Here is a 27,980-nt window from a genome sequence, read left to right on the forward strand (position 1 = left end):
ATAAAAATATATTAAATTCCTAAGATTTTAAGGACCATAAATTAATTGAGGATGTTATCCATATTTTCTTGAACCAATTAATGCCTTTTATGAGGTGGACATATTGGTACCTTTTTGGCACCATGTCATTAAAAAACAAACAAATATCCTGAACCAGGAAAGAAACTCTAGTTTGAGTATAATTGTTCATAGAGATTCCCTTCCCATTATCCTTTCAAACAACCAGAAATGCCTTCAAATTTCACCTTTAACCCAGCAGTTACATATTAATGGAAGAATTCTATTTGCTAAGCATTAAATTAAAATGTTACAATAATTTTTAGTCCTCTAGAGCTTTAGTCTCAGCAATCTGTAATTTCTTATGACTTTTTATAGGCTAAGATATTCCAACAGTAAATCTATTATAAGATTAAACATTAAATCTATTATTTCAATTTATTGTTCCATAATTAATAACATAAAAAGAATTTCTCCAAAGAAGCTTAAAATACAACATTAATGTAGCAAAATTCTAATCTTAAAGAGGAAACACTCAGTTTTCTTCTGAATTCATTTCTCCATAAGACCAATTCTTAAGGATTTCTGGAGTCTAGCTATGTTGGCATCCAAAGCTGCCAGGCCATTTCTGAAGTCTTGTTCATCATGAGAAGTGAACGTTGAGAAAGAAGAGATGCTCCAGTCTGACATCAAGTCAGAATTTAAACAGCTGTCATCGCAAACAGCATTAGCATTGCCTTTCCTTTGAACACTGGTAGCATGACAAACTGCTGGACTGTGATGTGCAGTCTGGTCCTTTGTGTCCTCAGTGGCAGCAGGAATCTTACCAATTGCTTCCTTTATTTTCTTGAGGAGCTCTATGTCTTCCATATCAGCTGTGCTGGAAAGGTTTGGATGTACATCTTCTGCTTCGTTTTTTGAAGAATCAACTGCAGGTGCACACAGTTTATTTTTTGTTTCAGAGATAAATGTACTGTTGCTGACTAGTTGTGTTGCAGAAACACTTATCTTGGGCTGAGGGGAGACTCTTTTAGGAAGTGGTGAATGCTTTTTAGAAGTGCTTCTAGCCAAAGGAATATAAATTGTATTATCCAAATTACACCCTTCAATTAAAGTCATGGTTTCACATTCCACATCAGAACCCTGTTTTGAAAGGATAGAAAGATTCCCAGGTACAGATATTCCCTCCATGGCACTAGTGTCATTATGTGGAAGGCCTTTGGGAGGCAGAACATTTTCATAAGGACTATTTAGATCTATGGTTTCCTCATTCTTAATTGTAGAAAGTAGATTTGAATGTACAAAGCTGTTATTTGTTTCTAATTTATTTAGGTAGCTCATTATGGAAGTGTGAAGAGGGGCTGGATTCTGTTCAAGTTGCTTATCATAAATGTTCAGAAGTGATCTGGTAAGGTTATTCCCAGGCTTGCAACGAGCAGTGTCCACACTAAGATCTGAGAGCAGCTTTGCCATGCTATTCTGTAAAGTTCTGCCAAGAAGAATTTAGTGGCATAATTATCAAAATTTTACCTGTTTCAGTCATTAATTTATATATATGTCTCCAATCTTTAAAAAACAACGATTTGAAACAAGTGTCTGATTCTTAATATGAACCTAGCTATAAAAAGCACAAAATCAGGCAACATGCTCTGGTAAGAGTAAACTAAAATAACAAGTGGTCTTTAAAAAATGTTGGATTTCAGAAAATCTATAAAGGTTCATAATATTTTTCTCTTGAGGAACAGAATGACTTATTCTTGAGCAACACTGCAAACAATCACTGAGTAAAGACAAAAAAGAAAACCAACCTAATAGTGGTAAGCTAAGATACAAAGCAAAATGGAAAATCCACTACTCATTTGCACTGCAATCTAGTAAAAATTATTTCCTTCTATTCAAAATGCAAAGGATGCTGGAACAATACTGGAAAAAAGTGGATGGTTATAGACAATTATCTGTCATAATTAGGTAATAACAGGAAGCATCAGAAGAGTACACTAGAAGGAAAACCACATAGGTTTAGAAGTTAGACAGCATGGAACTAAATCCTACTACTATCATTAACTATGATCTTCGGCAAGTTATTTGTTCTTTCTGAATCTCAGTTTCCTATGTCAAGCTCCTCTCTGAATTATTACAAACTAGAAATTTCTTTCCTAAGAGATTATTTAAACAACAGGTACAAAAGCAAACATGGAATGTCTAAGGTTGACTATAGAGATTGGATGATGACCATGCAGATTTGGCTGTATTGTCAAGACTTTACTGCTTTACCTTCTAATGTTAAAGTGGTTATACCAATCCAACTGGTACTTGAGATGTTCCCAAATGATTAAATGCAAAAGATGCTACCAAACACACTATAAATTACCAGCATGGATCAATTTAGGTACAATTAAGTTCAAAGTTTAAGCTTTTAAATTTAAAACACAAAGCAAAAATTAACATCAACAAATACATGTGGCACTTTAAAGCTGTTGTTGAGTCTTCAGAAAAACAGGTGCTACTAAACATATTTAATATTTGTGAGACTGTAGTAAATCTACCCATTATGATTTCATAGTCATTTAAACAGTGCAATTAATCACCCAAGAGGCAGGATGTGGCTAGCATAAAAGAGGTTTTTAAAAAAATGGAAAAGAACTGACAAGAGAATTCTTGAGTTGTAAAAAGAGACCAATAATATGTATCTAACATTTTAGACATTAGACAATTCTCTAAGAATTGGTTCCCTTCTCTTTCTACATTAGGTTAAATTTTAAGAAAAGGAAGGCTACAATCGCAAGCAAATTTGTTTTCATTCCTAACAAACAAATGAAAAGGCAGGCAGATCCTTTGAAAGAATAAAGAAGAACAATTGTGTCTTCTACAACATAGAAGACTCCCGCAATAATGGATCATCTTCAGAGAGGCAGTCTTTTACAAACTAGGGAAGCAAAGCTGAAGAGAGAATGAAAATTCTCGCTCAGGTTACAGCCCAGGACATCAGGTGAGTTTATTCCTTTAGACTTCCATGTGTATTTATGGTTAGAATAATTAAACTAATACTCACTCTGAAAGATTTCTTTTTTTGTTACCAAATTTCTTGGTAAGTGCTTTGTACATGCTGAGTAAAAGAAACTTGAGTTTGATCACAGTACACTGTATGTGTGTATGAAAATAAAACCATTGGGACCCCTCCTGTGGAATTAATATATGCTAATAAAAAGCTTAAAACACACACATACATAGAACATAACATTTAAGAAATGTTTGTTAAATAAACAAATAAGCAAACATCCATCCATTCATCTAGCTCAGATGAAAAATGCTAAGGTTTTCAACATAGTTCATTTTTCTACAACTGAGATGGGAAAAATTAGGAGCGAACAAAGGAATTTCCAATAGGAAATTACATTTCCAATAGAAAGTGTACTCTGCCTGACTTATGCGAATGTAACCCGTTTTTAACATTTTCAAATAAAAATAAAACAACAATAAACGAAATGCTAACAAAGAATCAATCTACTGACACACTGCCATCTTCCCAATACTACAAGCCTACAAGCTCTTTAATGCCATTCTAAAGTAGTATCACTTCATACACGGTGAACACACCTTGCTAGTAGCCTTTATTCACGCCTTCTATGATCTTCTGATTACCCAGTTCTACAAAACTGCACATACTACACTCCAAGTTTCAGTCCCAGTAGAACTATTGTAGGTTTATAATACTCTCTCTGTGTTTAAAATTTCTCCTTGTTTTAAAAATGTGATCCTAAAAAACGATTGCATATATATTTGAGACTGTGATTAGTGTGACAATGAAGATAGAGAAAAAAAATCAGAAAACATTGTCAATTGTCTGAGGACTTTAATACGCAGACATGAAACTTTTCATGCGTTAACTTTTAAAGCTTTTATCTTTGAATCATACTGCAATTTTATTTTTTATTTTTTCTCTAAGCAGAATAATTTAATATACATCTAGAATTTTTGTATTGCTTTTAGAATCTATTGGCAAATGTTTATTTTCTTAACAAGTTTGGTTAAGAATCAAATGATAATATTAATATCCACAAATGAACTAGTAATTAAACTTTTTAAAAAACATATTTGTATGTTATAAAGTTCGATTCTACTTTGTAAATTAGTATTACAATATTATATGCATGCATTCTTTGAAAAAAATCACACACAAAATAAAAGCTTTGTTCAAGTTAAAAAAATTAAAAATGCCCATGTAATTGTAAACCCTCTGTACAGTATTTTCACAATAAAAAAAATTAAAAATGCTAAGGTTTAACTGGGTGCTAGTGGCTCTTGCCTGTAATCCTAGATTCTAGGTTTCAAGAGGCTGAGATCTGACAACCAAGGTTTGAAGTAAAAGTCCATGAGACTCTTAAATTAACCATCTAAACACTAGAGGTGGAAGTGTGGGTTCAAGTGCTACAGATCTAGCCTTGAGTGAAAAAGCTAAGAGACAGTGCAAAGGCCCTGAGTACTGGCAGGCATGCACGCACGCACGCACGCACGCACGCACACACACGCACACACACACACACGCACACACACGCACACACACACGCACACACACACACACACACACACACACAAAAGCTAAGGTTTAATTAGACTCAATTAGGAATAAAGCTGTCACCAGAAATAAACTATTTATCAAAAACCATGTGTGAGAAAGAAAATGTAGCTAGAACTAAGGAGATGAGATTTCTAAGCCCAGCTCTGGCATTAACTTAGTAGCCTTACTAGCCTTAGTTTTCCCATCTATTTTTCCCTTCAGACAAGAGAACAAATCAAAATAACAAATATGGAAAAGACTTGGAAAAATAATCAAAGCATTTTATAAATAAGATAGTTGTGATTCCATATGCATCAAAAGAAGGAAAGAGAAACACCAAGAAACTAATACAGATTCTGCCCGGAATTGAACACCACACCCTGTGGAGCCAGGAAGGTGTGCTCTAATGGCATTTGGCTACACTGACTTATTTTCTTTTCCTCCAAGCACCAGTAATGATTGCACAGTAAGGATACAGAATTATTAGCCACCCTGATATGTGGTTCATATCAACATTATATACATATATTGAAATACCAAATTATAGGTCAGAAATATGTATAACTATTATGTGTTCCTCAAAAAATTAAAAAATATTTGAAATATAAAAATATAAATGTTAACTATTCTGTTTCACCATCACAGTTTTATTAATCTGTCACACTACACTCTATAAATTTGTATGGTTAATCAAAATATTCATAACATTTTCTAAATATTTCCTCAGCCTCAGAATTAGGACTTTTTTTTAAAATTGGTTTATCTCAGTACTGAGCACATTTTCCACTTAGAAAAGGTCTATCAAAATATAACCCATTGGGGGAGGAGAGGTCAGAGGGGAAGGCAAATGGAAGAAAAATGAGAGATGGGGTAATAATGTTCAACAAGAAATGTACTCATCACCTTACTTACGTAACTGTAACCCCTCTGTACATGACCTTTATATTTAAATTAAATTAAAAATATATAACCCTTTGCAAAGTCAAGGAACATCTGTATTTCTTTCTCTTGCCAAATTGCTCTGAGTAGGACATACGGTACCACCTTTAAGGATTGGTACGAGTTTATAACCTTGTCTTGTTCCTCACTCTGAAGGAAGTTTTCTAATTTTTCCCTATTAGGTATGATGTTAGCTTGTCATGTATGACTTTCATTGTGATAAAACGATTCTTTCTGTACCTAATCTGTTGTTTTTTAATCATGAAAAGGTGTTGAATTTCTCTGCAGCTATTAAGATAATCATATGGTTTTTAATCTTTTATTTTGTTAATGTGTGATTTATTGAATTTACTGGTAGAGATCCTGTTATAAGTTTGAAGAAAACTACTCTATTAAATGTAAAAAAAAGATTTTGTATTAACATTATTTTGTTTATAAAACAATTAAAATAAAATAATAAAACAATAAAACAAAAAAAATTAGTAATTGAGTGAGTATATATATGCATATATATTACTGCCTTGTCTGCTTCCCTCAAGATTATAATTCAAAATGGATCTATAAACTGAGGATATAGACTATTTTATATGTAAAACTTTTATATTTTTTTTCTTCTTTTTAGATTATTTATATTTGGAATTATGTACTTCTAGGATCATTTAAAGGCAGGATCAGATCTGATTTTTTCAGGCTTAAAATAACTAACTTTTCTGGGATTTAAAAACATTGTTAGAAATCTAATTCTTAACACATCTCAAAAGAAAACTAGGGGGAGCGGGGGGGGGGGGGGGAGGATGGGAAGGGATGGGAAGGGGAAACAAAGGAGAAGGCTACAATGCTTGATAAGAAAAGTACTCATTATCTTGCCCATGTAGTTGTAACCCCTCTGTACAGTATTTTCACAATAAAAAATAAATAAAAATTAAAAAAAAGAAAACTGAACTGTGTGAAGACAGTAGTTTTACTTATTTGAAAAAAGACTGGCTAAAGAACAAACATATTATGAGGATTTCCTGCCAACTCATTTTTTTTTTAATTGATAAAATGAAGAAAATGAGTGTCAAAGAGATTTGAATGACTTACTCAAGACCAAATAGCATGAGAACTTAGAAAGCTAAATGCTCTTCTTGAATTATTTTTTAGTTTCCTGAACAACCTTACATACCTACTTTACAAATCAGGTTTAAGAAAGGTAAAATAATTTATTCAAAGTTGTTCAGATAATATGCAACAGACCTGAGATTCTATTTAGGACTCTCAGACTTCAGAACCAGAGAGTTTAACCATTTTGTTATATAATGGAAATCTGTTACTTAAGAGTTACAGTTTAAAAAAACAGTTAGACATGTTTAAAACAGGAGAAAGCATTAGCAATTACAGAAAGAAACACTGGCAAAATAAGAGAAAAGGATACAGGAAAGAGAGCAGATTTGACCTTATTTGAACTTTACAAATGCAAAAGCTGGGTTGTGGAAGTCAATTTTACCTGGTTAATTCTCTCAATCGAGTTACCTCGGCATCACGCTGGCGTAGTGTTATTCCCAATATCTTATTTTCTTTTTCAGCAGTTTCTAACTTAAACTGGGAGTTTTTCACATTGACCAGGGCTTCTTCCAATTCTAAAACAACAAGAAAGTTTTCAGTTTTTTTCTTTTTAAAATGTGACTAGAACCGTAGTCCAAACACATACCAATTTTTATCCTTGTCATTTCAATGTCAAATTGCTGTTTATTTTCAAGAAGAGTTTGATCTTTGTCTTTAAATAAACTAGTAAATTTTTTATTTTCATCTTTTTGATTTTCAATCACTTTTAAGAGCTCTTCATTTTTACTCTGTAGTAATTCCTGACTCTTTATTGACTCCTGCAATTGATTTTGTAGTGACATGTTCAATGACTGAAGAGAAAACACTGTAAGACAAAACAGATCAAATAGTAATTTCCCAATATTAAAAGACTGCAAAAGATTTGTTTTTAGAAAAAGCAAGCCCTAAAATTTGATTTTAATCATGTGCATTATGTTCTAAATAAATACTACATGCATTTTCAAGTCATTGGCAGAAGTCATGCTTTTCTTCTCCAACTGATACTTTCTAAGCATTATTTTTACCTTTTTAAATTAAAAGATAATATATGTGCAAAGCAAATAATTCAAGTGTCATAAAGTGCCAATGACACCCTATGATTCCCTCACTGTGCCCTGGCTCTACTATTATTAACAATAATTATTGTTAATTTTTATTATTTGTCCAGAAAACACTTCTATATATAATATTTTATATAAAAATGCATATATTTAGCCAGATGCTGATGGCTCATGCCTGCAATACTAGCTACTCAGGAGGCTGAGATCTGAGGATCGCAGTTCAAAGCCAGCCTAAGCAGAAAAGTCCGTGAGACTCTTATCTCCAATTAGCCACCAGAAAACTGTGGTTCAAGTGGTAGAGCACTCACCTTGAGCTCAGGGACATTGCCTAGGCTCAGAGTTCAAGCCCATGACCAACAAAATTTTTTTAAATAAAAAAAAATAAATGCATATATTTAAATATAAAAGAATCATATTATACTCACAAGTTCTCATCTTTTTTTTTTTTTTCCTGTCAGACTGCTAGAGACCTATCACATTGTTTCTATATGTAAGGTACTGTATTAGAACATGGTTTTACAGAAGTAATCAGACACGGTCCCAGTTCTAAACAAGTATTTACAAATAGTAATAAATATACTAAAATAAGAAGAAAACTAACAATAATGAAAGTGTACAAGAGAACAAAAAGAGAAAACCTAAACTTTTTTTGTTGTTGTGTTTTTGTCAATCGTGGGCTTGAACTCTGGGCCTGGGCGCTGTCCCAGCTCTTCAGCTCAAGGTGAACAGTGTACCACTTCAGCCACAGTTCTACTTCTGCTTTTCAGGTGGTTAATTGGAGATAAGAGTCTCACAGACTTTCCTGCCTGGGCTGGCTTTGAACTGCTATCCTCAGATCTCAGCCTTCTGAGTAGCTAGGATTACAGGCATGAGCCACTGGTGTCTGGCAGAAAATCTAAACTTATATGGGAACTATTTATCTCCCGACTTCTTCTCTTGGCCTCCTTTCTCTTACTCTCCCTCCTATCCCCATCTTTGGTTTACAGTAGAACCAGAATCATCTATCAGAAATTATAAAGTCAATATTTTCATGAAGTGATTGCGCTTCTGGATGCTCTCATTTTTCTTATTGCTTTAAAAGAGATACTTATGTATTAAGACATTAATCCTCTTGTCATGTATCAAAAAAAGAGCTATCCCTTTTGATGCTTTTTAAATGTATTTTACTATTCAGAAATTGACAAATATTGAGATTATAAAAAAAAATTCTCAACTTTTTTTCAAAACTGTTAGTTTTTTCTCTTAAGTGTTGTGATCCATAAAGACAATTTGGCAACTGATGTTTGTAGAAAAAGAAAACATCAGTGCTATTTATCATTTCCTACTAACACTTACTGGGGAGGGTGAGGAGAGAGGATAACTTGAGCCCAGGGGATTAAAACCAGCCTATACAACACTTTGAGACCTTGTCTCAAAACCAAACATAATAGAAAAAGAACATAAAGTCTATTTGGTGATATCTGTCAAAATTGCATGTGTATGCCCAGCATTTGTATCACAAATTCTATTACTATAGCCTATAAAAATGTTCCCATTACAGCTGGAGGCATGACTCAAGAGGCAGAGTGCCTGCTTAGCAACTGCTAAGGTCCTGAGCTCAAACCCCAGTACCATCAAAGCAGAGGAAAAATAAAAAGAAAGAAAGTAATAGATGTGCACAAAGACATATTAGATAAGGATTTTCATTTCATTGTTTGCACAAAAGTGAGAGTACTTTTTTCAAAATTACAAAGACATTAATATCAATCCTTACAGTTCTTTTACCTACATTCAAGATTACATTTCATAGTACCAGATGCCTTTGCAGTTATTTCTTGTTCTCTGAGTCGTTGATTCAAAATTTTCAGTTGCCTAAATGAAATAACAAAAAACTATGAATGCAAGAATATCAAGTCCATTTAAGTGTACATTTGACAGTCTATCAAAAAAGACAAAATGAAAATACACAAAGCTACCTAGTAGATCAGCAGAAGTCTACCTCAATACCCAAAACACTATCTTGAATTTTAATACAGAATACTATTCTAATTTTTTAAAAAAGACAACCCACTTAAGACAAAGGAATTAGAAATACAATTCTCTTATTAATATTTTTTCAAAGTTTGCTTACTTTCAATGGCTTATAGTATTATTCTTTTTTTTCACAAAATACACCAAAATACAAATAGGCTAGTTTCTAGTTCCTAAGGGAGACAGTATACAGTCTACAAATTAGTAGTTTGTGGTCTAAAATCAAATGGCCTTGGAGTTAACTCTGCAACTTTTAGATATAAGACCTTGCACAAATTATTTAACTTTGCTGAGACTTTCATGGAGCTGTTAGGAAGATTTAAAAAGAAAACATGTATAAAGAATAAAATGGATTAAATTTTTAAAAAAAAGAATAAAATGGGGCGGGGAGTTGTGGGGAAGGAAAGTGAGGAAAAAATGAGGGAAGGGGTAACAATGTTTTGACAAGAAATGTACTCACTACCTTATGTATGTAACTGTAACACTTCTGTACCTCACCTTTATAATAAAATTAAATATTATAAAAAGAACAAAACATTCAATAAATGTTTGTAATGTATACATTTACTATCAATTTTTTGTTGTTTCTTTTCCTTGCACTATTGAGATTTGAATTCAAGTCCTCATGCTTGTAAGGCAAGCACCTTGCCATTTGAGCTATACTTCCAGCCCTAGACTATATAATCTCCAGAAAAATAATCCTAAACAAATAAATCTTACTGTCATGATTTTGTAAGCTGCAGATCTATTAAGTTTTAGATATTTTCCAACTTGGAATACTATTTTCTTACTTTCTATCAGGTCCCTGGTAAGTACCATCTCTGACAGTGTCTATATCAACAGTAACACTTTCTTGGGACACATTCACAATGCACTGCAGAAGCACAGGAAAATGTCTCCAATTCCCTGCCAAGTACACTGATGAACAGACAAGGGACTCATCACTGAAACACTCAAAGATAACATTAATAATATATTTGCAATTTCTTTTATATTTCAAGATTAGACCAGTGGTTTGAATCTCTCTTAAGAGTATGGGGCTGGGAAGGTGGCTCAGTGGTGGAGCTCTTGCCTTGCATGCATGAGGCCCTGGGTTCGATTCCTCAGCAACACATAAGCAAAAAGAAAAAAAGCCAGAAGTGGCATTGTAGCTCAAGTGGTAGAGTGCTAGCCTTGAGCTGAAGAGCTAAGGGATAGCGCCCAGGCCCAGAGTTCAGGCCCCACGACTGGATCCCCCCCCCCAAAAAAAAGAGTATAATTACAACAAGATAGCAAAGAAGAAAAGTATACAAAAATTTAAATGAGGGCTAGGAAGGTGGCTCAGTGGTAGAGTGCTTGCCTTGCATGCATGAGGCCCTGGGTTCAATTCCTCAGCACTACATAAACAGAAAAGCTGGAAGTAGCACTGTGACTCAAGTGGTAGAGCACTAGCCTTGAGCAAAAGCAGCTCAGGGACAGTGCCCGGCCCTGAGTTCAAGCCCCAAATTGCCCCCCGCCCCGCCAAAAAAATTTAAATGATTTATTTCCTATTTCTAAGTGTGATGTTGCTACTAATAGTTAGCTACTAGCAGGGGAGAATTGTGTTACAGACATTTATATTAGGAAAAGCCATGTGTCTTATTTTATACTACAAAATGATAGGGAGATAATCAGTTCTGGTCCAAAGTATGTGAATGCACTAATATTTATCGATACTTTGTTTTTTCCCAGAAAACATATACTAGACAGAGGATTCATGAAGTAAAAGGAATTTGTATCCTCAGACAGAGACAGAGACAGAGACAGACAGACAGACAGACAGACAGACAGACAGACAGACACACACACACACACACACACACACACACACATATCAGACAACTTAGAGAATGCTAGAAATCTCTGGAAAATGGGGAAAAGTAGAATAAAGTAAGACTAAAATCAGTTTTCCAAGATAGTTCATTTGAAATCTTGTACTGGTTATGGATCTTTGCCTTATAGACAAAAAAACTTATAAAATCTTACCGTCGCAAGTGAACATTTTCACTTCTTAATGGTTGCATGGCCAGTGCTATTTCAACTTGGGTATTTATGTTTCCACTTTTTGCTAGAAGCCCAGATATGCATGCTTCCAATTCTGCTACTAACCTCTGAATTTCTGAATCCTCTACAAAAGGTGGAAATTAATAAAATCAGTATTTTAAATTGATTTTAGACAGGATTATTAAAATTGTTACTAAAAGAGAAAAAATGTGCACACTTGCTATATACTTCATTTATTTATGATCTAACAAATCACATTTTTCACTTTTCTTGTTTGCATTTGCTTACTTAGAACAGTTCTAAGAAAATTAAATTCCACAAACTAAAGACTAATCTTAAATTAGAGGACTATTTAGGATTTTTTTTTTTTTTTTCAGTTAAGTCAACTAGTGGTTGACTTACCCATCACAGGTAGTTTAGACATGTTTCCTAGTTCAGATTTACCAAAGGTCTATAGTAAACTCCTATGATGTTACACTAGGAATATTTACAGTTTAGCTTTTGATTTTGGTGCAAAAATAGTTTACGTTAGATTATCTATATGTCAAAATAATGAGTGACAGTTCCTTAAAATAGTATTTTATTTATAAAGTAGACTCAATAAAACTGACCATATTTTTATGATTTTTTAAAAATTAATTTGCATGTGGCAAACAGACACAAACCAAAGGTAAGTATTAAATCTTTTATACTTTTCCCTTCACTCCCATTCAAGCTTTTTGTGGACTAAAAATATTTAGAGCCGGGCGCTGGTGGCTCACGCCTGTAATCCTAGCTACTCAGGAGGCTGAGATCTGAGGATTGCGGTTCAAAGCCAGCCCGGGCAGGAGAGACCGTGAGACTCCTATCTCCAATAAACCACCAGAAAACCGGAAGTGGCGCTGTAGCTCAAGTGGTAGAGCGCTCGCCTTGAGCTGAAGAGCTGAGGGACAGCGCCCAGGCCCAGAGTTCAAGCCCCACGACCGACAAAAAAAAAAAATTAAAAAAAAAAAAAATTTAGAATTATGTATTAACTGATATAAAAAAGAAGCTGAAAGTATATGCAAGTTACAATATTTTATTCGACTGAAAGAATTTGTAAGATCTTGATGAGAAGTATATGCACACATTAAATAAGATGCCTAATCACTGAGCAAACTCCTCAGTCTTTGTAGAATGCTTTTTCTCACAGTCTGTGGGAACAAGGACTTTCTAGAGCTACAATCTTGGTCAAATCACTCAACTTTAAAAAAAACAATGTTTTTAAAAGAAGTATTCACTTAAATCAGCACATACTTATTAGGTAGATTAAGTATAACATGTTGTATTGATACTATATAAAACTTGTGGTGAGAATATTGAAAATCCAGAAAATGAGAAGAATATAACACATTGTTATAACTATAGTTACCATATTGTACAATTTATCTCTGGAATTTATCCCTTCTATCTAACTAAAATTTGTATCTTTTGTTTGACCCAAGCCTAGGTTTCTTCATGGTTATAGGGAAATAATAACAATACTACATTGCATTGCTGGGAAGATGAAATAAGATATTCTTCTACAAGCCTCCATTTCCTTATCTGTGAAATGGGAGACAATTATAATACTTCATAAGGTTTCTGTGAGGATCAAATAATAATGTACAGAAAATACAACACAGTGCCAAGCACATGGTTTTCAATAAGTAAAACCAAATACTGTTACTATTATTGTTGTTGTTATAATTAAATATTTGATTAAGTCGGTAGCAACAATTTTTATTAAGTAGTTGCATAAAGGAGTTAAATACCCTAAGTGGATAGTCATAATTTGAAGGTTTGAAAACAAGACAATTTGAATATACTAAAGCTGTAACTTACTATTTCCACAGTACTTTTGGATTCTGTGTGTGTCAACCAACCTGTACATGTTAAGAATTCACACAATCAAGTCTGGAAAGTACGTAACTCATTCCAAGTATAATTCATCACTTTTATGTGTATGTGTGTGTGTTATATATAAGAAAATATAAGGGTGGAAGGTGGGAAAATTGAGAGTGATAGAGGAGATGAAATTGATTGAACATACTGTAAACATGTGGAAACGTTATCAGTGAAATCATTCTCTGAATTACTAATATAAGCTGCTAATACATTTTTTAAAGTATATACATACTATACAAAAATACATATTATAAAATGAAAGTAAGTGATTACAGACTGGCTCACTCAAGAACAGTTTGACTCACTCTTGATTTAAGAGAAAAACCTTAAAAGTAAACTAAAAAAGGTATGCAAATGTTTGGGTTACTTCTCAAAAAGCTCTTTGTCAAGTACAGTTGTTGGTTATTAAAGAAATGATGGAGAAGGAATTTGAGGTTGTTTTCCCCTGCAACTTTTGTGTGTGTGTTAGTTGTGGGTCTTTTTTTTTTTTTTTCCCTGTCAGTCGTGGGGCCTGAACTCTGGGCCTGGGCTCTGTCCCTCAGCTCTTTAGCTCAAGGCTAGCGCTCTACCACTGGAGCTACAGCACCACTTCCAGTTTTTTCTGCTTATATGGTGCTTAGGAATCGAACCCAGGGCCTCATGCATGCAAGGCAAGCACTCTACCATTGAGCCACCTTCCCAGCCCTAGTTGTGGGTCTTGAACTTGGGGTCTGAGCACTGTCTCTGAGCAATTTTTGCTAAGGTTAGTGCTCTACCACTTTGAGCCACAAAGCCAATTCGGTTTTTTTGTTTGTTTTTTGTTTTTTATTTGTTTTGAGTAGTTAATTGGAGGTAAAAGTCTCATAGAGACTTTTCTACACAGGCTGGCTTCAAACCGCAATCCTCAGATCTCAGCCTCCTGAGTAAGTAGGATTACAGGTGTGAGCCACTAGTGTCCGGATTTTCCCTCAATTTTTTAAATAGCAAAGAATCAGCCTATTGTAGGAAGTTAGTCATCTTGAGGGATCATCTAAGCACTATAATTTTATCTCTATAAATTCTCTGAATCTTTTCAAAATCCATTTGGATCAAACAGAATAAATACACACTGCAAGAAGACTGAAAGTCTGATATTCTCCAGTATATTTCAAATCCGCAGGAAGGGATCAAACCTAAAAAGTAATAATATGACCAACAGAACTCATTTCCTTATCAGTTAGAAACATGGAAAGCACAATAAACTCTATGTCAATTATTTTACATTTGAATGATGGCTTGATTATACCACTGCTATTTAGTATAACACCATGTTTGAGAAAATTATAAAGAAAAATACTCATCTACCTTGTTCTGATACCAGGGCCTTGAGCTCTCCCAACAAGTAGTTTATAGTTCTAACTTTTTCAGCAGTCTGGTTCACATTTTTTGGCTTCTGTACATCTTTGACTATTTTTGCATCTTGTACATGTACATTTAAACACTTTCCTTCATTTGTGGTCTCTCCAATTTGTTCTCTGGCACATCTTTCTTCACTAGTGGCCAAGAAAGCTGGCTGTGACTGAGTGAGGCTTCCACATGTCTGAATGTCCGGGACAGTTTCTTTTCCGCAAGATGGAAACAGAGACATATGTGTCTGAAAACACTTTACTAGGTCTGCTTCTTCAGAAATTGTTTGTTGTGGCACAATCCAATTAGTAAGATTCAGCTGCTGCAATGTTGGAATATCTGCTTTTTCATTTGGGGGCAAGCTACACTGAGCTCCAGGATGGTTATTAAATGAATTTCTTGGAATATCGAGGAAGTTCACAGAAGTTGTTTTATCTTGTGGTGCAAACTTGTTATCATCCGTTTGAACTTCCTAAAGGCAAGCCAGGTTGAAAAGAAACCTTTGAACATGTGAGCACTCAATTCCAGGTACTATTTATAACAAACTAAAACAGAAATAAAATAATGTTCTAACATTAGATAACTGGTTTTTAAAAAAATATTTGTAGCTTAAAAATAAGCTATATTTATCCTGAGCACAATAAAGAACTAGTATTTTAAAGCTTAATTAAAACACTTCGCAATATGGGGACATTATAAAACTATGACTAAAACAGTATTAACAAATACATGCTTGAAATGCATCAAAAATTAATCTATTTTGGACTAAAACATTTCTACTTTGGGAAATTACCTTCTAAGAAAACAAGCTCAAGCTTATAAAAATCTTTCACAAAAATATATTGGACTGAAGATGTAGCTCAGTTATAGTATACTTTCCTAGCATAAAGAAAGCTCTGGGTTCAATCTCCAGCACTAGGAGAAAAAATACTCTACCCCATCCCCTTATAAACATGTTAGAGTGGTAGAAACTTGGCTGTTACTCAAATAGCTAGTAACAGACCATAGTATAATCATTAAATACAGAATTAACTACTTACTAATAAGGTATATATTAAAAGAAATATAATAACAATTGAGGAGCAAAATATAAAACTATTTTGTTTATAAGTCCTTCATTATTATTAAGTATTACATTAAAAAGAAAGTAACCTTAAATTTAAACACAAAATAAAATGTATATAGAGAATACAATGACTGAGAAACAGTATCACTATGGATGGTGTGATAGCAGACATTTTTTATAGATCTCTTCTCCTCTAACTTTTGTCCTTAATAATCAAATAAGTATTCTCTTTCTCTCTCTCTCTCTCTCTCTTCCTCTCTCTCTCTCTCTCCTTTTTTTTTTTTTTTTTTTTTTTTTTTGTCAGTAATGGGGCTTGAAATCAGGGCCTGGGCACTGTCCCTGAGTTTTTGCTCAAGGTTAGTGCCCTCCTACTTTGAACCACAGTGCCACTTCCAGTTTTCTGGTGGTTAATTGGGAGTCTCAAGGGCTTTCCTGCCCAGGCTGTCTTATGGGTTACCAGGATTACAGGTGTGAGCCACCGGAACCCACCTGAGTATTTTCTAATTTAAAAAAAAAATGAAAAAATAAAGTCTTTACACCCTAATATGTTAAAAATCCAATCAGTAAATTCAATATGCCACTCCTATGATAATTACTCATACAGTATATGAAGTACCTACAGAATGAACCAATGGAAGGCAAGGTGGCCGCTGAGGTGAACAGGCTGGAGTGGAGCTACCAAAGCCACAACTAGAAAGTGCTGCTGCCTGAGATTCTAAAGGTAAGAATGTGGGGGAAAAAATCATTTACATCTCATATTGCTTATACAATAACAAAGCAATTCAATTATCACTTATATTCAATTTTCTTAAAAACATCACTCATACTAACCAGAACCAGATGGAGTATGGCAAGATACAGCAGGAATCCCATGAGGGCTTTTCTTTGAAGCCAAGTTATTCATCAGTGACATCTGAGTCTGTACATGCTCACAGAGGGCTTGGTATATTATTGGTGAGTACATTCTATAATGATCTTGTAATGACCAATTTTGCACCATATCTGATGTGTCTTTTTCATGTTTAGTCGAAGCATCTTTAGGTATCTGTTTCTTACTATCAAAAGATACTAATGTGGAAGAGGAAGAAAGTTTCAAAAACTTTTACCATAAGATCTTAAGAGGAAAAACCATTATTAGACATAGTTTAATACACTTCTATGAAGTGTATGATGTATATCACCCTGTAAAGAAAAGCAGCCCAAATATCCAAATTCTTTTAAGAGTAGATAATGAATTGATTTTCCTTAGTCAAAATCGTCTATGTTAACTTTTAAAAATCCTTTTTAAATGCTCCCTCTTTTAAAAGTCTAATGAAATTTTCACCTGCTTCTTAACCTACTTCATTCTTTCATGGGCAAATGGAATCAGGAAGAAAGTACATTCTGTAATAACATCTCTATGCTTTGTCAGTTTATAAAACACAATAAGAAAGTCAGAGCTTTGCGATAAATCAGTAAAAACAGCACAATTTATATACCACTGAAATAAACATCTTAGCTTGGCATTAGAAGTTTCTTCAAGCCTGACCCAAACCTGCTTTCTGTCTTTTCATCACTCTTACCTCAAGTTTTTCATTCTAGTCAAGCCCACTTAGATACCCAACAAGCCTTTTTTGCCTTCCTGTAACAATACTATGAATCATCCATTTCTACCCACTCACCAAGGCTTGCTTGAAAGTTTCTCTCTTCTATGAAGTTTGTTCCAATTCAACTACACTCCAACCTAGCAATTGTTCTTCACTATCCCAAAGCACATACTGTCTATTTAAATCATGTATACCATTGTCCTACATTGCTAAAGTCCTCTCTGTGACTGAACTATAAGCTTCTCTAGACAGCGAAGTATTTTACACTTTATTATTTCCTTCACTAATCATCATACAAAACACAAATATGTTATTTGTTGTTTTTTTTTGTTGATCATGGGGCTCAAACTCTGGGCTTGGGCGCTATCCCTCAGCTCTTCAGCTCAAGGCAAGCGCTCTACCGCTTGAGCCACAGCGCCACTTCCAGTTTATTGGAGATAAGAGTCTCACGGACTTTCCTTGCTCGGGTTGGCTTTTAACCATGATCCTCAGATCTCAGCCTCCTGAGTAGCTAGGATTACAGGCGCGAGCCACCGGTGCCCGGCTACAAATATGTTATTAATAAACTAATACGTGAAAAAAATTTCAACATAGCATTGTTCTATTTATTATTTCCCTCACTAATCATCATACAAAACACAAATATGTTATTAATAAACTCATAAGTGAAAAAATTTCCAACATAGCATTGTTCTATAGATTACAATAGCCATGTGTTGGTGGTTTACACCTGTAATCCCAGCTTCTTGGGAGGCTGAGATCTGAGGACTACAGTTTGAAGCCAGAGTGGGTAGGAAAGTCTATGAGACTCTTATTTCCAATTAACCACACACAAAAAAGCTGGAAGTAGAGTTGTGGCTCAAGTGGTAGAGCACCTAGCCTTGAGCAAAAAAAAAACCCCAAAAGTCAGGGACAGTACCCAGGCCCTGAGTTCAAGACCCAGGACTGGCACAAAAATCAATAGGTTAATAAAATATATATTAGAATAGAAATACAAATTTGATTTCCCTGCCTAATAAGATTTCTTCTCTAAATGAAGGCTCAACACTATAACAAAAAATGAGTACCCTGGCAGATCATAGGTCATTAGAGTAAATAATAAATAGAAAAGTATACAGTATATATATATATATATAGTATATATATATATATACTATATATATATATAAAATATATATATAGTATATATATATATATATATATATATATAAAGTATATAGTATCTACTGAAGCCAAGCATACTGGTAATCTATGTCACTCCCATGTATATGCCTAACAGAAATGAATGCTTATGTCTCTTAAAAGATGTGTGCTAGCTGAGTAACCTTGAGCAAATTTTCATCTTAATCTCTCTTTTCACTAGAAAAAAAAATGGTCATAAATAAAAAGACTATCATTTCTCCAGAGCACAGTGATTTCGCAGCTGGCTAGGAGATTTCTAAAATCTGCCACTGCCAAAAGGAGAGGCCTGATCTCTAAGCTGACTTCATACTGTTACTTCTGTGCAGGTATTTCTGAGATCACAGACATACCCATAAGTCATCCAAAAAGAACCCACTTGCTCTGTCTGTCTGTCTAGACTACCTTATAAACCCAGTCACCACAGGCTGTGGACACAGCTTTTGCAGGCTCTGTCTCTATGCTGGGAAGAAGCCCAAACTCCTGTCTGTAGCCCACTATGTAGGGAACATCACAGCAGAAACTTCAGAACCAATACTCTACAGAATTTGATGTCTGTTACCAGAAAAGCCAGTTTGAGGTGATGCCTGAGCTCTGGGGAACATGTGTGCAAATCAAAAGGAGACATTGAAGATCTATGAAGAGGATAAGCACTTTCTCTGTTCTCCTCTAACTCTCACAAGCACTAGGATCATAGCCACTAAGAGTATCAGGAGAAACTCTTAAAAGAAAGATCATTATAGAAGTTTCTGTCAATAATGCAACAAGGAATCACAAAATCATGCTATTTGAGGATGCTGTTTATAGATATGACCACAGATGCATCTCTGAATTCTCACAGATAAAATTATTTTGCTGTATGGGGAACTCAGGGCTTCACCTCAAGGAAATATTACTGTAAGTTGGATATGAACAACTCTTGGGGACTGAGCTCCATGAGTCTTTAGAGATTCCGGGATAAGGAAGACTCCAAACTGATTGAATAGGAGGGCATATTCCATCTTATAAGAAGCAGGATAACCATTGTGTCTCTTGATCACTTCTCTAATGTTTCCTCACTAGAGAGAGAAACCTCTGGGCTAGGTTGATTTGTTCCTTGATTATAAGAGTGGAAGGAGGGCTGGGAAGGTGGCTCAGTGGTAGAGTGCTTGCCTCACATGCATGAGGCCCTGGGTTCGATTCCTCAGCACCATATAAGCAGAAAAAAAGCTGGAAATGGCTCTGTGGTTCAAGTGGTAGAGTGCTAGCCTTGAGCTGAAGAGCTGAGGGACAGTGCCCAGCCCAGAGTTCAGGCCCCACGATCAACAACAACAACAACAAAAAAAAAAAAATAGAAGGAGCTTTTTGAATATTGTCAAGAGTTCTCTTACATTGAGGTACCCTGCTAGCTCCTTCAATTTCCTTGTCAGGTTAATTAAGGATGTCAAGAACCTAACAGTATGTCTGGGAACTGTATATCTGATAGAACCCTTCTCAGTTGAAGGGTTATCTAAGGGTTATCAACTGCCTTTTTCTATTCTAATGTAACCTTATTTTGTTATTAAATATGAAGATAAAGTAAAATGAAATATAAAAGAATACCTACTTCAGAAGATTGCTGCACAGTAAAATAATATTTCAAAGTTACTATGTAACGTGCAGCATATCGTAAAAACTCAACACATTGATCACCAAATAGTTGCAGATTCAGGGTAGACAAATATTTTATATTCATAAATCATGCTATTTTACAATATAGCTCCAAATATGTTTCCCAAAAGTAATTAAAACCCAAAGCAAATATAACTACTTTTACTATCTTAATGGATATAAATGAGCAACAACAAAACTGGTTAATAAATTTTGGTAAGTATTCATTCTTATTGGAAAAATAATTTTAAAATAAATCAAATGGAAAAGTACCTGTAAAATATCTTAACTGTGAAACTTAAGAGTGGAGGGGCAAATCATATCCTTTTGCTGTCAGCATATTGCTAGCCCGGTTCTTAGATCTCTCTTCCATTCTTGGATTTCCTTTGGTCCCTTAGATAAGAACAGTCTAATTCAAGGAATTCTCTAATTTCATACTCACAGTCCCAGGCAGTGGTTCTCATTTACCTTCTTTCCAAGTAATAGTTTTTATGGTATCTCATCAAATTGAGTTATGTACTGTATTATATCTCTGCCAGCAGATGTCATAATCCAATATAAAATAATAAACTCTCTAATAATATTTCTTAAAAATCAAAGCCTCCGAATTAAAAAAAACAAACAAACCCTAAGCTCCTTTATAAACTTAGTTCACATGTAACTCTACTGATGTTGAATTTTCTACTACAGGTATAAAGTCTTAAATAATCCAAGACAAATTGAAAAACCATAAACAGACATAAAAGAAAGACTGCATTTATGTTACTACTATTACGTTTTAAAACACACACACATACACACAAAACACCAACAAAATGAATCTGCCAATACACCAACACAAATAACACAAATGAAATAAATATTCTTGCTCTTATTAATTAATGACACCAAAGCACCTTCCATGAAAGTTTTACCTAACAGATCAAGATCACAATATGTTTCATTAGGTCTTAATTGACTAGAATTCATGAAAGGGATGCATTCATTTACTCAGTCTGTCCATGAAACCTTTCTAGCCTATGAATTCTGGATGGCATATAAGCAGTGACTATTGAGTGGATGTATAAGCATCATTTGACACGTAAGTGCTGCCATACAAAAAGCAAATGTGGATAGTGTAGAAAAGAGCTACTGGAAGTCTGCTTTGATTTGAAATATGTAACAATTACTTCTGGCCTTAGTAGGGCTTTTCTCAATGTCATTCTGAGTTTGAACCTTTTCTGTGGCAAACACAGCTAAAAATATCTTTTACTTTTCTTCTTAGGAAAATGACAGTATAAGCCAAATGACTGCTAAGTAATCAGACGCTGAATAATGAAAGCAAAGCACACATACAACTAAAATAAAAAGATTTTAAATGAAAGACATCATAATCCTGACAATTTATCAATATCTCCAGAATTAAGGATTACCTTTAAATAAACAAGAAAAATGCTTACATATTTCTTTCCGAACTACCGAAGGAACAATATGTTTTTCACGTCTTTTCTGTTTAGAATCACATATTTTGCTTTCTGAAAGTCTTGAATTAGATTTGTTTTCTGAATATACTGCTTCTGAACCTATAATAATGAAAATAAAAATTTAGTAACATTTGAAAGAACTATTTCACTGAGAAAAGGTGACCAAAGAAACATTTTAAAACACAAGACCTGAATCTTCATTGTTCAAAATGTCCTGCAGCAAAGAAGCACAACCATCAAGTCCCCGTACAGGTCTAGCCTGTGACGAAAACATCAATTAGAATACATTTGTATGTAAAATGGCAATGCAAGGAAAACACAGATATTACAAAGTTTAATTATATTATTTGTAAATAATTTAGTATTGATAAACACTTAAAACAATAGACTTTCTACTTCCTTAGGGCAACTGATATTTTACCTTAGTATTGTTTCTACTTAGTTTTCACCTGAAAACTAAAATAGTGTGTATTCTACCTATTCAGTTTAATCTTACCTGTCTTCCTAAATCAGGACCAGGACAGCCAGAATCTGCATTAAGGCATGATACTTTTCTTAAATGGGTTCTAGAAAACAAGATGAATATTCTTAAGTAACACAGCCTTTTTTTCTCTACATGTTAGTAAGCAGTCATTGTCTTTTCAGTAAAAGTTAGAGAAAAACAAGATGATCTAAGTATATTTAGAATGGCTAGGATAGTATGAAAACAGAAAGATGGCTAAACACTAAAATGACTGATTATAGGTAGATACAAAAAGTTACTCCGCAGAACTTGTGAAGGCAGAAGCCCGTCTAAGTTTCTGGGGTAGGCAAAATGTAATCCAGCCCAAAGATCTAACATTTCTTGAGTTTTCCTAACATTATAATCTTCTTGAAGTACTTACCCTTTTTTTCCATGTGTTATTCTGGCAGATCCAGGGGGCCTTCCCAAAGATAACACCTATAATACAATATATTACAGTGGTTCTAAATATCAACTTGCTATCATTTCAAGTGCCATCTTGACAAACCTTGAAATGTCATTCCTATTTTTCCCCCACCTTCCCAAACTAGAACAGTGTATCTATCAAACAGTAACCTTTCATCCTCTCTCCACACTGCCAATAACCATTCTGTTTCTACCAATTTGACTACTATATAGTCCTCATACAAATAGTTTTTGTCTTTCTGTGACTAGCATGTCTTCAAGCTTCATCAATGTAACATGTATCAAAACTTCTCTTTGTAAGGTCGAATAAAATTCAATTGTATGTATATAGCATGTCATTTATTGTTTACGATATATCCTAAAAAATCCAAAATTACAACTCAACCTTTATGCAATAAATATGTCCCTTGTGAAACAGAAAGCAAGGAACAAAGGTATTTCGTGACTGTCATGCTAGCTATGATCAGAAGCAATCTCCTCACTTTATAATAGGGGAATTACAGTCCAATGCACACCCTGGCAAGAAGCTCAAAAATAACTAGTGCAGAAAAATGGCTAGAAGTGTGGCTCACAGTAAAGGACCTGCCTAGAGAGCAAGGAACTGAGTTCAAACCAGAGTACTGGAGGTGATCTCATATAGCAATGTTGTAAGCAAGGCACAGGTGGCCTGAAATCCTAGCTAGTCAGGGGGCTGAGATCTGAGGATCAGTTTGAAGTTAGCTTAGGTAGGAAAGTCCATGAGACATACCTAATTAACCACCAAAAAGTTGGAAGTAGAGCTGTGGACCTAGTGGTAGAATGCTAGCCTTGAGCAAAAAGCTCAGAGACAGTGCCCAGGACCTGAGTTAAAGTCCCAAAACAAGCAATGGTCTTTTTTTTTTTTTTTTTTTTTAATAAGAAAGGCTGACTTTAAAAGTAACATAGGTGGGCTATCTTTTATGTATTAAAAAGGAAAATATATGTGTTTCCTTTACATTTAACTTATATCTTGGAATATTAGAAATAGTTATAGTCATCTGTGGGAATGGAAACTAGAGTATCTAGTAGACAGAGCAATAACAGACTTTCTATGGTATAGCTTTTAATATTGTAATAATTTTGTATCCAATAAATACAATCACCAAACTGTAATTTTGAGATTTCAAAGTCTCTTATCCTTCCATCTCTATACATAGTCACTGTCTCAGTTTCATTCATATTTTGTCATGTCTACATATTTTCTCACAACACAGCTTTAAGTAATAACTACCAAACTTCCTGAAGTTATATGATACTCTATCATTTGCTTACATATGTACTTGCCCTTCTAGAAATGCTACAAGAATATATTTGTGTGTGTGTGTGTGTGTGTGTGTGTGTGTGTGTGTGTGTGTGTGTGTGTGCATGCGCGCCAATCCTTGAATTCAGGTGCAGTTCCTAAACTTTGTGCTCAAGGCTATTGCTCTACCACTTGAGCCACAACTCCACTTCCAGCTTTTTGGTGGTTAACTGTAGATAAGAGTCTCATGGACTTTACTGCCCAAGCTGGCTTTGAACTACAATTCTAAGATCTCAGTCTCCTGAGTAGCTAGGATTACAGGCATAAGCCACCAGAGTCAGGATGAGAAAATATACATACACACACACACACACACACACACACACACACACACACACACGTACATATATATATATATATATATATATATATATATTTATATAAAATTAAAGCTGAGTTGGGAAGAGTTATGCTTTGTGAAACAATTTGAGATATGAAGCATCATAAAGCCAATAGTAAGAATTAACTTTTTAGGAAATAAGGCTCCACTAATCTCTGCATCACATTTTCAGAGTTTTTCCTTTTGTTATATCTATGTTTATGCCCTGGCTGGAATCAAAATAAAAATGTAAGGTATAGCACAAGATCAAGTCCCCAAAACAAAACCTTTCAATAGATAGTTGTCTTTTAAAATAAAAGGAAAAAGGCCAGATACTGGTGGCTTACACCTGTAATCCTAGCTACTCAGGGGATTGGAAATATAGTTCAAAGTCAACCCAAGCAAAAAGTTTGCAAAAGGTCATTTCAGTCAATAGTTGGGTAGTGGTAAGTACTTGTTATCCCAGCTATACAGAAAAGCACAGAGGATCCCAGTCCAGGCCAGCCCAAGCAAAAAGCAAGACCCTATGTCAAAAATAACCAGAGCAACAAGGGGTGTAGTACTAGGAAAAAAAGAAATACATTATCTAAGAAAAATATATAGCCTAATTGTAAGATAATGGTTTCTCTCTCCCTCCCTCTCTCCATTTGGTAAAAACAAAAACAAAACAAAAAAACAAAAAAAGAAAAAGCAAACCCTCGATAAAAGCACCCTGAAACAATTTACTTTTATTTTGGGGGCTATTTTTTATTTTGAAGTACTAGTACAAAGGATTTCCTATATATGCTTCAGACAGAGTCCACAATTCTCGACATTTTACATTTGCCATATTTTCTCTGAATACACAAAATATTGTAGGTTTTTTGGGGGGAGCAGGAAGTGGGGATCTGGCCATTACAAAGTTAAGTTAGAGACAAAACATCCCTAAACACTATTCTTTACTATAACTATCAAATCAGGAAATCAACATTTATATTTATAATTTAGAGACCTTATTCACATGTTGCAGTTTCCCAATATTGTCCTTCATAGGCAAAAAGTGGTCCATGATCACAAACTGGAATAAACTCTCATAGCTCTTAAGTCTCTTTAGTATCTTTTGATCTGGAATAGTTTCTTGAGCTGCTGTTCACTGCCCTTATAATAATCTTGACATATTTAAAGAGCCAGATAATTTACAAAATGTTCCTCTGGACATTTAGATGTGTCTGATGTTTCCTTCTGATGAAACTCAGGTTATGTATTTCTGGTAGAAATGGATGTGTCATTCTCAATACAGTATACATAGACAAATGTCAGCTTATCCTGTAACTGGTGATGTAAACTGATATTAAGATGGTAATCTGCAGCCTGGTTCAAGCCTGTAATCCTAGCTACTCAGGAGGCTGAGATCTGAGGATCACAGTTCAAAACCAGCCTGGGCAGAAAAGTCCGTAAGACTTTTATCTCCAATAAACCTTTTGAAAAACGGAAGTGGAACTGTGTGGCTCAATCATTAAAGCACTGGCCTTGAGTTGAAGAATGCAGGGATAGCACCCAGGCCCAGAGTTCAAGCCCAACGACCAATCCAAAAAAAAAAAGGTATCTGCCAGGTGATCTTTTGAACAAATACCCAGAGGTGGAGTTGATTGAATCAGATGAGTACTATTTTTAAGTTTTTGTTTATTTTTTGAATCAAGGTATTACATTTGCCCAATGGTCTCAAACTTAGACTTCTCTTGCCTCAGCCTCCGAAGTGCTGGGGCTATAGATGTATGTTGCAATACCTGGCTCACTTTTAACTTTTTAGAAATTGTTATTATAAAGGTGATGTTCAGAGGGGTTACTGTTTCATAAGTCAGGTACTCATGTATTCAGTACATTTCTTTTTGGGCAATGTCACCCTTTCTTCTTTCTTTCCCAGTTTTTCCCTCCTGTCCCTGTCACTTTTAACTTGAGGAAATCTCAAACTCTTTTTTATAGCAGTTGTCTTAAGTGCTAAAGGCATGGCTTGTGGAGTGCTTGTCCAGTAAGCTGAAGGCCATAAGTACCACAGCAACTATGCTTTTTATATTCCCACCTAAAGGGTTCAATTTCTCAATATCCTTACAACATCTTTTGTTAGGTAATATCTCACTGTGGTTGTAATTTGGATTTTCCTGATTATCAGTAAGGTTGGGCATCTTTTCATATACCTGTGGGCTAAGTATACATCTTTGAAGAAAGGTGTATTCATTTGTTCATTATTTGATTCTTTTTTTTATTTGTATGCTTTTGGGTGGTAATTTGGATATTAACTCTTTTCCAGATATGTGACTTGGAAATATATATATATATATATATATATATATATATATATAGTATGTTGTATATATACATATATGTATGTTGTATATGGATGTTGTATATGGGCACACAAAACACTTCTGCCTTGGACTTACGGTTGGCCATTCCTTCAGAAGCTATTGTCCCTGGGTGTGGAGGGGGAAGGGGGGAGCAGGACTTGAACTCTGGGGCTGAACACTGTCCCTCAGCCCTTCAGCTCAAGGCTAGTACTCTACCACTTGAGTGGTTTATTCGATGGACTTTCTTGCCCCGGCTGCTTTTGAACTGTAATCCTCAGATCTCAGCCTCCTGAGTAGATAGGATTACAGGCGTGAACCTGCTTTGGTTCCTTTGATGGACAATAGTCTTTAGCAAACAAGATCTAAAGACTAGATACAATCTTTGTTATGAGGGCTTTCTATACTTTGTTCATGTGCCTTTTTTTTTTAACTTGGCTAAAATGCCTGGATAATTGCAATTTTTGATCTTGTGGGTTTTTAATCTCTGAATTTTCCTGTATTCATAGTCAACAAATCTTAATGATTTTGTTTCCTTGTGCCGAAGTAACATATTTGGCTTTCTTTCACCATTAAACCAACAGACTTGGAGCCACACTTTCTAGATAGTGAAAAATGTCTTTTCCATATTTAGGATTAAAAGCATAATTATTTGGTTCAAGGGCTGTTTGCAGCATAACGGTCTGGGCTACAAACTATAAAACTTTGCGGTGACAAGTCTCCCAAGGTAAAGATACTAATTGGAAGACTTGCATCACGATTTAAAAAAGCAGTTCAGGGCCACCCCGGGAAGGGCCAAGAGAGGCTGGCTGAGACGCGGGGACATTCTCAGGCTAGGAGACTGTCACCAGCCAGGGGTGAGGCCGGCCTGGAACCAGGCGTGACACTGGGGAACCACGACGACCGACGCCTACAGCGTCCTGGAGGTCCACGACGACCGACCCGCGGCCCACAGCGACCCACGGGCAGCCGCGCGAGGCGGGAGGCCCACGCGTTCTTACTCCGCACTGCCAACTTCTCGCGTCCCCGGCCCGCAAACCAACTCAAGCCTCTCACCACCCCCACCCCCACGGCAGACTTTTCGGGTCCGCAGCCCTCACCTGGCCCGGTCGAGATCCGGACCTGACCATTTCTCGCAGTCTCAGTAAAACACAGATGGAGAGAAGACAGGACACACTGTAAATGGAATTAACCGCCGCGGACTTCCGATCTCCCTTGGCCCGCCCCCCCG

The 27,980-nt window shown here is 35.2% G+C and overlaps 1 protein-coding gene across 1 annotated transcript; it reads right to left on the reverse strand.

The window, feature by feature from the left end:
• Window positions 1-416: 416 nt before the first annotated feature.
• On the reverse strand, window positions 417-27,951 carry Ccdc14 (coiled-coil domain containing 14). Its single transcript, XM_042669013.1, has 13 exons — window positions 27,850-27,951; window positions 22,748-22,803; window positions 22,360-22,429; window positions 22,053-22,122; window positions 21,840-21,962; window positions 16,838-17,074; window positions 16,627-16,721; window positions 14,899-15,412; window positions 11,653-11,794; window positions 9,407-9,489; window positions 7,185-7,403; window positions 6,981-7,113; window positions 417-1,486 (listed from the first exon to the last, which is right to left on the reverse strand). Exons 1-13 carry the CDS (start codon window positions 27,877-27,879, stop codon window positions 550-552), a joined length of 2,709 nt encoding a protein of 902 aa, XP_042524947.1. The 5' UTR covers window positions 27,880-27,951; the 3' UTR covers window positions 417-549.
• Between the last annotated feature and the right edge of the window lie 29 nt (window positions 27,952-27,980).

This window comes from Dipodomys spectabilis, unplaced genomic scaffold (genome assembly GCF_019054845.1).
Source record: "Dipodomys spectabilis isolate Male_0828 unplaced genomic scaffold, ASM1905484v1 ptg000017l, whole genome shotgun sequence".
Taxonomy (NCBI): Eukaryota; Metazoa; Chordata; class Mammalia; order Rodentia; family Heteromyidae; genus Dipodomys; species Dipodomys spectabilis.